We start from the raw sequence: 11,555 nt of genomic DNA, 5'->3' as shown, positions 1-11,555 counted from the left end.
ATGGTTTGACTTCCAATAATTAACCTGCAAACTCCTGTTTCTAAACTTAGTGTTGAAACAGCCATTCCTGTTCACAGGCAAATCTTGAACTCAATGTCTTGAGATCAGCTGCTTCTGGTCTGTCCCTGGTCAAATGTTTAACTGAACTGCATTGAGAATAGGTGCTTGACTTCTGCTCACATCACAATCTAAAGCTAAAAGTTTTTTCTGCAAAATAATGATAGTAACAATCTTTATTGTCACAAGTAGGTTTACATTAACACTGCGATGAAGTTACTGCAAAAATCCCCCAGTCATCATACTAAGGGTCCTGTTTGGGTACACTGAGGAAAAATTCAGAATGTCCAATTCCCCCAATGGCAGATCTTTCGGGACTTGTGGGAGGAAACTGGAGGACTCCTGAGGAAATCCACGCGGATACAGGGAGAACGTGCAGACTCTACGGACAATGGCCCAAGCCAGGAATCAAACCTGGGTCCCTGGCGCTGTGAAGCAACAGTGCTAACCACTGTGCTACCGTGTCGCACTCTAGCTCCACCCCTTACCAACTGAACACAATGTATCTAATTAACTATTTCACAGGGACCCCTTCTTAATTCAAACAAAAATCCATTAACCTGAGCTTTTACAATACTTTAATTGCACCTCTCGCAACCAAAGTTGCCCTAAAAACCATATGACTTTTAAGAACATGACAGCAGTTATGACACACACTAACTCAGGCTTTTAACCCTTACTGCTACAAATACATACAATATCATAAAATCTCCCTCATTGTTTTTGTTCCAACTCTTTGCAAGAGCAATTTGGCTCATCGTACTCCACTGCTTTCCCCCCGTAGGCCTGAAAATCATCTCTCCTCAGCTAAATACCCAATTCCCTTTTGAAACCATGATTTTATCTGCCTCCAACAAACTCTCATGCAGTGCATTCCAGGTCCTAAATGCTTGCTGTGTAAAAGATAAACTCTTTTCCTCACGTTGCTTCAGGTTCTACTTCCAATCACTTTCAATTGGTGTCCTCTGTTTCTTGACAGTTCCTTCAATGGGAACAGTTGCTCCTTAGTTATTCTCATGATTTTGAACACCTCGACCAAACCTCCTCTCAACCTTCTCTAAGTTGAACAGCCCGAAGTTCACCATTTTATTCTCGTATCTAAAGCCCGTCATTCCGACAACAATTCTCATGAATCTTTTCTGCAAACTCTCCAATATCTTCACATCCTTCTGAAAACATGGTGTCCGGATTTGAACACAGTACTCCAACTGAGGGGGAACCAGCGTTTTGTAAAGATTTCAAGTGGAGAAATAGTATCCAGTGATAGAAGGGTTGGCAACTCAAAGACAAAGATTTGAGGTGTTTGGCAAAAGAATAAATGACGTGAGAAACCATTTTCCTTTCACATTGCAAGTTCTGATGCATGAACTGATGGAAGCAAATTCACCCGTGCCATTCCAAAAGGAACTGGGTAAACACGTTAAAGGGGAAAATAATTACAGAGATTCAGGAATAAAACAGGGGAGTGAGATTAATAAAGTAGCCTTAACAGCACATTGTGAGGATAAATGTGCTGTATCATTGTACCATTGATGGTTGTTTATGAGAAGCAATTGAAGAAGAGGGCTGTTGAGGTTGGGTCACTTAAGTACATTGAAGGCGGAGATAGGTTTTCATCAGTAAGTGAATGAAAGGTTATAGGGGTAAGGTGGGAAAGCAGAGTTGAGGATTATCACATCAGATAAGTCATGATCTCATTGAACGGTGGAGCAGACTCGATGGGCCGAATAGCCAACTTCTGCTCCTAATGGTTTTCTGGCTAATAAAAGGCCTGTCTCTCTTCACAGATACCTCCCAGTATGTAACGGGAGAGACACTTGTTTAAGTTGGGATACAGCTCCCCTTTGATTTAAAGTCGTGGCACTTTAGTCAAATGGTGCTTATGTGTGTGTCTCGACGTCCACGGTGGAAAGATGTTTTTCAATTAAGTGCTGACCAGTGAAAGTTTGAAACGTGCAGGTAGCAGCTCCGGGCCCTGCCACTTCTCCTGGGGAAAGCATGCAACAACAACGGAAAACGAAGTTTGCAGCACCAAAGAAGCGCCGCAGAGAAGTCTCCTCAGTGACTCCTTCTTTCAGGCCCTCTGACTGAATGTTTTTGAATGTATAACCTAAATAACGCGCTTTCGATGAACGGCAATCGATAGTGATTAGAATTGTGGCCCCGAAGCTGCACTGAGGGCACCTTCAAACCCTTCCCTCCCACAGCACGAGTTGGAGGGCGTTGGCCAGAGTGAACCATTCACTGCTGTAACATCTGGCCGCAGAAGACTCTGGCACAATACAAACCCCGAAGGACTATTTGGCGCCTCCAGGCTTGTGATTGTTCCAGTCATGCCGCAAGTTCACAGCACGCCCTTCAAATTAAAAGTTGACAAGTCTTTTTTTAAGTATTTGAGATTCTCAAAGAGCGTGTCTTCAAAAGTGCACATCATCGCTTTAGAAATATTTTTATAATTAACCCTTAAGTTTTGAGGACCTAAAGTGGACTGTAATACCCGCCACATGTGGCTTGAATTTCCGCTGTTGCCTCGCATTCTTTGTTTGTACTGAAAGGAAAATGCATTTGTACAGTGCCTTTCGTAACCACATGATCTTTCGTTAAAGGAAAATTAATTTATATAGCGCCTTTCATAACCACAGGATCTTTATTAAAGGAAATTGCATTTGTATAGCGCCAATGAAGCACAGGAAATGCCTAAAGAGCAGAAACATATCAAGGGTGGGGGTGTCAAACTCTGTGTCCTTTTGCATCCCATAAAAATCTAACTTTTGAATTGCCACATGAAATTCCAGCCACATTGCAGTCCTGTTTAAATTTTCATGTACACCGAATCCGTTCGAAACTGTATCACTGGCTTTGGTACATTTACCAAGTAACCCTTATTCTCAAAAACGCTTTCATCTCTCATAATAGTTCTCATTTCCAAATCCAAATTTGCGGATGCCTGTACCCCTGGTGCCAGACTATGCATTTCCTTCGGTGGGTTTTTTCTCAACTTCCGCCAGTAACTCTGCTTCATCGCGCGACTGCGCATTTGGGAAGTACAAAGGATTCGAGTCGACAGGAGCAAGTTTAACAAGGACACATTGTTACCTGTAGCAGCGACCCAGAGAGAGCGAGGGGATAAAAACAGCAGTATGCCTGTGCAGTGAAGGACATCAAAGAGACAGCACTGCAGTGATTTTTTTTTTCTTTTGATAAATAGGTGCCTTCCCACTGGAAGAAAATGACTCTCACAACAGCCGGCAACTTTTATTCCTTAGCCTTAAAAGTAGCCTTGCTCCACATTATCGGGGTCCAGCAGACTCTGGAGGCACCGACTGGCATAGTCAAGTTTCCAGGGGATAACAGCACGAAAACAGACCAGGAAATAGCTACTGTAAGTTAACTTTCGTTAACTTTCTAACACCCGGGTGCCTTGCAAATGGCGTTTTATGTTTCTGGGCTGATCATTTTCTGTAGCTTCCACTAGCTGCCAAACTGAAGGAATAGAATATTCCTCCCGCCCCGCGTCCCCAGGGATCAAAAGTTTCTTCAAGATCCAGCAGTGAAAGCACAAACGGGCCTTGATAACATCTGTTCGTGTTGGCAATTGCACCGTCCTTGCTAGCAGAGAAAACAAGACTTCGAGATAAGCAGGCAAAACTTACACAGGGAGCTGGCTCATACCTTAAATATTTTTATTTCAACAAATGTGCGGTCAAAACAAATCATTTTCGTACAGTTTGACACCTTAAAGGAAGAAGTGGAACAAATGAAATCTCAATCTGTCCAGTGTGTCCAAGGCGGACATGTCAAAACAGTAATACCGGTCAACTTAACAATTTGAATACCCGCCGAGTGCCCCCCCCCCCCCCACCCCCCCATAAATAAACATCCATTCCAGTTTGCAGATAGGTATTGTACTTTCTGTTGGAAAGACGGCAAAAGTCCAAGTTGACTCACTTTATGAGTGCTGAGAGAATATACCGCGAGATGATTACTTTTTTGTTGCAGCTTTTTGGTCAATGGGAAGTAGCAAATTACTTTGAAATGTTGAAATTAAGATATTAGTCTGAACGGCCCCAAGGCTTTTTACACACAATTCACCATTGAAGCGAAATCTGCAGCCTGTTTGAGATTTGAAGTCTGACAACACGCACTAACAGATTGAAAAACAGCTTCTTCACCGCTTTTGCCAGGTTGCTGACTGACCCTCTTGTGGACTGAACTGATCTCTCCACACATCTTCTCTACTGAGAAGTACTACACTCTATAGGCTTCACCCTATGCCTGAGTCTATGAATTTACATTGTGTATTCATCGTATGTCCTAGGTTTTTTCATGTATGGAACGATCTGTCTGGACTGTGCGCAGAACAATACCTTTAATTGTACCTCGGTACATGTGACAATAAGTTAAATCAAATTGGAACCCATTTAAAACGGTCAATCCCAATCTTTCCAAAAAGTTACCCTGAAATTCTTTACATTCGGGCAAAGTTTACAACCGCGCACCGAAGCATAGTGTTTGCAACTAACTCAGTGACGCTTTGTCTCAGATTGCATTGAACCTTCCCAAAAACACACACTAAGCCTGTTTCACTTCTGTTTTGGACCAGTTATACTTGAACAAGTTCTATGGCTGCCCGAAGGAAAGGTGCGACCTTGTGGTGCTGGCCGACACACTGAAGAAGATGCAGAAATTCTTTGGCTTGCCGCAGACTGGGGAACTGGACAGCGAGACAGTAGACGTGATGAAAAAGCCGCGATGTGGTGTTCCCGACCTGGCCAATTACAACTTCTTCCCACAAATGCTCAAATGGGAGAATAAACATGTCACTTACAGGTAGGCGTGTGTTCACACATACACACAAAGGTTATGTTTTTAATGTTTCTGATTGGTAAAGCCTTTGAAATGGGATTGATTATTCTGCTTTGACAAACAGTCATCCAGACTCAAAACGTTAGCTCCCTTCTCTCGCCACATATGCTGTCAAACCTGCTGAGATTGTCCAGTATTTTCTGTTTTTGTTTCAGATTCCAGCACCCGCAGTAATTTGCTTTCATATTAATTATTCCGAGTTTGCTCTGATCTCTCAGTATGACACAGAGAAACATAGTTCCTGATATATTCCTGGATGCTATTGCCTGATTATAAGGATAAGGTACCATTGAATGAACTAACTTCTAGAAGTCTACCGTTTGGCAGCTCAGTGATTGAGTTGCTGTCCACTGTGGTGTCGTGGAGTGTTCGCATTGTTTCTTAAAATAGGTTGTTCTGTAAGCATGGGGTTATTATTGTAGTTGTGGGATGAGTTCCTGCCATTGCTGTGCCTGCATTTCAAACTCTTCCATGTCAAGTTGAGCTCCTGCCTCTTTTTGCTTCCAGGATTATGGGATACACTTACGACCTCGACTCAGAGACGGTGGATGACGCTTTTGCCCGGGCCTTTAATGTGTGGGCTACAGTCACGCCACTGAATTTCACAAGGATCTTCGATGGAGAGGCAGACATCATGATTAACTTCGGCCGCTGGGGTAATCATTGCTGTTCTTTTTTCTCTCTCTTGAAACCTGAAGTCGTCCTGGAACATGGGCGATAAACCCCAGCTGGATTATTAATATTCAGGATGGTCATTGGTGGGTGATGCCTAGAAGCGAGGTTTAACCAATGCTTCCTCACAAGGACACTTACAATGGGTGCAGTTTGAATGAGATCTGTGTCAAACACTTTTGTGATATTTTTGAACCCAAACTTCTCAGTGCAAAATTCTGCTGTGGGTGCTGGGATTGCGCCTGCTTGCCTCCATCAGCAGTGCAGTTTGCAGGATCAACAGGAGGAGATCTCAAAAGAATGGGTGTAAGCACCATCGATCTACCACATGCGTTTGGAAGCTTTTAGTTTCAATTTGCTATTTGGGAGTGGAAGCACAGACTCATCTCCAGGCAAATTCGAAATTAAAATGCTGTGGATGCTGAAAACCGAAATAAAAACTGGGAAAATTCTCGGAATGCACCTCAGGTCTGGCAGTACCTGTGGAGAGAGAAAAGAGTTGACTTATTGAGTTGATGGCCTTTGCTTGAAAGGACCTCGATATGAAATGTTAAGTCTGTTTCTCCAGACAAACTTTCTTTGGCCCACAAGAGAAGGCGGTAGATCGTTTCTCAGATTTGCACTCTCCATGGAGGGAGGCGGAGTGAGTGGCAGGGGCTTAGAGTGGAGCATGCTTGATGGAGGCCAATATGTCTCCCTCGGTATATAGGGCCACTATGGATAGGCTGAGTAGCAGTCTCCTCTCAGGAGACGTCACTGGCTGCAAAGAGACTTCCCAGTTTTTTATGACTACTATTTCCTTCATATTGGCCAGATAGAGATATTTCCTATGGCACCACTAAGGAACTCCCAGAATTGGCTGCACCAGTGTCCCTGTCATTTCACTCAGTTGCTATCTAGAATTACAGTGGGAGACCACGGGAGCCTAGTAGGAATTTCACGGGCACTCAAATACATCAATTTGTGGCGCAGTGGATTGCACTGGGACTGCGGCGCTGAGGACCCGGGTTTGAATCCCGGCCCTGGGTCTCTGTCCGTGTGGAGTCTGTACATCCTCCCCGTGTGTGCGTGGGTTTCCTCCGGGTGCTCCGGTTTCCTCCCACAGTCCAAAGATGTGCAGGTTAGGTGGATTGGCCATGCTAAATTGGCCTTAGTGTCCAAAATTGCCCTTAGTGTTGGGTGGGGTTACTGGGTTATGGGGATAGGGTGGCGGTGTTGACCTTGGGTAGGGTGCTCTTTCCAAGAGCCGGTGCAGACTCGATGGGCCGAATGGCCTCCTACTGCACTGTAAATTCTATGATAATCTATGATAATCTATGATGTCTGCGTGGATTTCACCCCCACAATCCAAAGATGTGCAGGTTAGGTGGATTGGCCACGCTAAATTGCCCTTTAATTGGAAAATAAAAAAATAATAATTGGGTACTCTAAATTTATTTTAAAAATAAAAATGAATACAGCAATTCTGTAACAGATTGTCATAATAATAATATTTATTATTGTCACAAGTAGGCTTACATTAATACTGCAATGAACTTACTGTGAAAATCCCCTAGTTGCCACATTCCGGCGCCTGTTCAGGTACACTGAGGGAGAATTCGGAATGTCCAATTCACCTAACAAGCACGTCTTTCGGGACTTGTGGGAGGAAACCGGAGCACCCGGCGGAAACTCACACAGACACAGGGAGAAGGTGCAGACTTCGCATAGACAGTGGCCCAAACTGGGAATCGAAACTGGGCACTGTTGCTGCCGCTGTGAAGCAACAGTGCTAACCACTGTACTACCATGCATGTCATCGCATGTGTAATAGCATAATTTAGGGGAAGACAACTCTGTTAGTGTTCTCTTCTCAAAGCATAAAAATGTGATCTCTTTAAAGTGTTATGCAAGAAATGGCTCAACTGAGTGGTTCCTGTATTTTCCACCTCCGAGAATAGACAATTGCGCTTCCCTCACCTCGCCAGATTCAGAATGGTTCCCCTGCTATCGAATTAATAATTTTCTGAATATTTTTCATTCAGTTTATTGCATTTGCCTGGGCTGCTCATTTTACTTTTACTTCTTCCCTGACGATTTGGTTCCCTTGGTGCCATGCAGCAGTCTCAAATCAGGTGGAACAAGTGACACTGAGAACCTGCCCATTAGGAGCTGACTTGTTCATAAGAACATTAGAAATGGGCGCAGCAGTAGACCACATGCCCACCGAGCCTGCTCCACCATTCAATATCATCAAGGCTTATCTCAGACTTTAACTCCACTTTCCCACCAGATTCCCAGATCTTATGATTCCCTGAGAGACCAAAAATCGGTCTATCCCAGACTTAAATGTATTCAATGATGGAACCCCCTGGAGTAGAGAATTCCAAAGATTCACAACACTTTGAGTGAAGAAATTTCTCCTCATCTCAGTTCTAAGTGGTCAGCTACATATCCAGAAACTGTGCCCCATATTTTAGATTCCCCACTTTTAAATTTTATTTTTTGTGAGGAAGCACCTAAACTGTGTTGAACGCCTCTCCCATAGGCTTGTGACTAGTTTTAGTATCAACAGCTTTACTGCCAGTCCATCAGCACTAGTTGATTCTTGATTCCATTGTCATAACTCCATTGGAAATCTTTTGTGTTCAGATATTTTATAGTATTTTTTCTTTTTCTAGTATGGATATTTTTGGAGGAGGGCTTCAATATCAAAAGATAATGTCATTTTTACAAAAAAAGTAAAACCATGTATGAAAACGGCAGGCAGAAAAAGTCCATTCCACTTGTTCCCTGTAGTTCTGCTGCCATATGGATCCTGATAGAGATACTTCTTACCCACCTGGAGTTATGTAACTTCCTAGGAGAAGCAAAAAAAGCCTTGATCAAAGCCCAAGCAAATTAGGAGAAAAGCCTTGAAAATTCTTCTCTGCCCCTTTTGTCAACCAAACATAGGACAGGAGGTTATATTGACCATGACTTATATTACACTGTATCTACATCTTGTTCAAATGCTGCCATTGTCATTTCATACATGTTTTATTTATTCTATTCATTTCTATGTTACAATCGCACAGAAAAATAAAAAAATTAATCTGCTACCAATGTAGCTTGTGCAACAAGCCAACAATGAAGATTTAATGTGTTCTGATTAGACACTTTTACAGTCACCAACATATGAAATGAAAATGAAATGAAAATCGCTTATTGTCACAAGTAGGCTTCAAAAATGAAGTTACTGTGAAAAGCCCCTAGTCGCCACATTCCGGTGCCTGTTCGGGGAGGCTGGTACGGGTACATAGTAAAATGTTTTTAAGATAGTCAAAAGTAAAAGTTGTTATTTTAACTGAAAATAGTGATGTATGTGGAGCATAACCATGTAGTATAATTTTAACTTTGTCAAGAACATGGTGATGGATACCCATTCGATGGGAAGGATGGGCTGCTGGCACACGCCTTTGCCCCAGCGAAAGGCATTGGTGGGGATTCTCATTTCGATGATGATGAGTTCTGGACATTAGGTGAAGGGCGAGGTATGCTGACATCTTTTTAATTGCCGCGCATTGATTTTAGCCTCACGTTTATTGTTCATGTTTGACTTTAATCCAGTCACGAAATGTTAAACTTTTCAATAAACAGTGTTTTGCAAATTGTCTCTATTTACACTAAACTTACTGGCTATAACACAACCACTTACTGGAGATTATTTTTAATGTTGCTCAGTTGTCAAGCATTGTTTCATGATCTCCGTCTGCCCTCAAATTCCATATTTATACAAATTAGCAGCAGGAATAGGCCACTCGGCCCCTCGAGCCTGCTCCGCCATTCAGTAAGATCATGGCTGATTTGACTGTAACCTTAGCCCCACTTTCCTGCCCACCCAGATACCCTTTCACCCACTTGTCGATCAAGGACCTCTCTAGATCTGCCTTAAAAATATTAAAGATTTTGCTTCCACTGCCTTTTTGAGGAAGAGAGTTCCAGAGACTCACGACCCTCAGAGAGAAAAAAATTCTCCTCATCTCTGTATTAAATGAGCAACCCCATAGTTTTAAAAAGTAACCCCTTGATCTCAATTCTCTGACAAGAGGAAGCATCCTCTCCATCCACCCTGTCAAGACCCCTCAGGATCTGAAAGGTTTCGATCATCTTTCTGTGCATTTAATCCACACAAAAATTATTACCACAGCTAATGTTATATCCACTATTTGACTAATAGAGCATTGGCTAATTTTAATCACAAGATACTAAAATTATTACATTTTATAATCACCATTTTAGAATAACATTTTTTACGACAACGGTTACACAATTGTTGATTTGAAATACATTTGTATTTTACAGTTGTTAAGGCAAGATATGGGAATGCAGATGGTGAATTTTGCAAGTTTCCTTTCCTGTTTAATGGGCAGGAATACAATAGCTGCACTACTGAAGGCCGTAGTGACGGCTTTCCCTGGTGTTCCACAACTTATAATTTCGATGAAGAGTCAAAATATGGATTCTGTCCTCATGAATGTAAGTTTGCAGTTTTAACCAGCATTTTCCATTCATTAATGCCAACTTTCATTTATATAGGGCTTTTAATGTAGAAAAATGAGTGATAATACAACATAGAGGCATAGTTGAATAAAAATAGATGCTGACCTAAAGGAGGAGATATTACGAAGGGTGATCAAAGGCTTGGTCAAGGAGATTGCTTTTATGAAAGACTTTAATTGAGATAGAGAGACAGAGAAGTTCTGGAAGTGGCTCCAGAGCCTGGGGCCCAGAGAGCAGGAGTTATGGCAACCAATGATGGGGTGCAAGGAATGAATAGATGCATAAAAAGACTAAATTGGAAGTACAGAGAATTGGGCAGAGGAGTTGCCAGGCTGGAAGAAATTATAGGGTTAGGATGGGTAAAGGCCATGATGGAATTTATGCAGTAGAGTAAACATTTGAAATTGGAGAATTTGCAGAACTGGGGATCAATTTTGGCCCACAAGGGCATGATTGATGGATGAGCAAGGCAGAGGACAGCAGAAAATTCTGGAAGTGCTCAAGAGGTCAGGCAGCATCTGTTGTGTGGAGGGAGAAACGGTGTGAACATGTGCCAGCTCCTTCTCTAAAATCAGGAACTTGCGCTGGAGTACAGTTCCACACACCTGTATCATTGTAGTCTAGTCAATAATGCAAATTGGCTGACTTTATTCATAATTTAGTCCATAATTATTGAGGCACGTTGTAACAACCCGACTGGCAGCCTACTGAGATCATCGAACTCTGCCTCCTATATAAAAACAGAAAATGCTGGACAAACTCAGTAGGTCTGGCATCTGCGGAGAGGGAACCCAGAGTTACCGTTCCGGATCTAAATGTATTTTTCTGGAACTCAGTCTCTTGACTGAATCTAGAACCTTCCTGATAATTGTAGCTCATTACCAAACTGGGTAGTGCGTTTACCCACTGAAGTACCAAGTTCTGTTTCATAAGATTGGACTTTGCTACCTCTTTGGGGATGGGCTGATAGGCAAGTCGGCTGGCAAAATGGTGCAGGAAGGCGAGGGGTGATGTGCCTGTCATCGTCTGGCGCTTTTCCTTTTTGCCAGTTGAGAAATATGCAACTGGCCTGCCCACCCAGAGCCCAAATTGGCCAGTTGATGGCCTCTTTGTGCCTTTATTGGATTCTACCAGTACTTTGGGAGGTGGGTAGGGGGACACGGGGGGACGTACCAATGTCACATGGAAATCCCATTAGCAATACCCTTGTGTCTCCCAATAGACGTCTGGGCTGGCCCACATTTTTGGGCCCTCTTTGGCACACAGGCCCTGTGGCAGTGATAGATGCCATGGACAAGATGGAGCCTCAGGTGCCAGTGACTGCTGGGTTCACCCCCCAACCTCCTCCGCTTCGGCCCCGGTGGCAGGACCAGTGTACCCTTCATAAAATCCAGCCCACAGTTCCTGCCAGTTGTGGATCAGTGAATTTAGTGAAGCAT

The 11,555-nt window shown here is 43.0% G+C and overlaps 1 protein-coding gene across 1 annotated transcript; it reads left to right on the top strand.

Annotated features, from left to right (window-relative positions):
- Window positions 1-3,079: 3,079 nt before the first annotated feature.
- LOC140406293 (72 kDa type IV collagenase-like) lies at window positions 3,080-10,092 on the top strand (the record flags this gene model as incomplete). The annotated part of the gene is made up of 5 exons (XM_072494405.1): window positions 3,080-3,439; window positions 4,661-4,887; window positions 5,431-5,579; window positions 8,979-9,107; window positions 9,919-10,092. Coding segments are annotated over exons 1-5 (832 nt in total), but the record flags the coding sequence as incomplete, so codon positions are not given.
- Window positions 10,093-11,555: the final 1,463 nt, after the last annotated feature.

Source organism: Scyliorhinus torazame, unplaced genomic scaffold (genome assembly GCF_047496885.1).
Source record: "Scyliorhinus torazame isolate Kashiwa2021f unplaced genomic scaffold, sScyTor2.1 scaffold_437, whole genome shotgun sequence".
NCBI lineage: Eukaryota > Metazoa > Chordata > Chondrichthyes > Carcharhiniformes > Scyliorhinidae > Scyliorhinus > Scyliorhinus torazame.
Note: the sequence above shows the minus strand (reverse complement) of the source record. Positions and strands in the feature narration are given on the sequence as shown.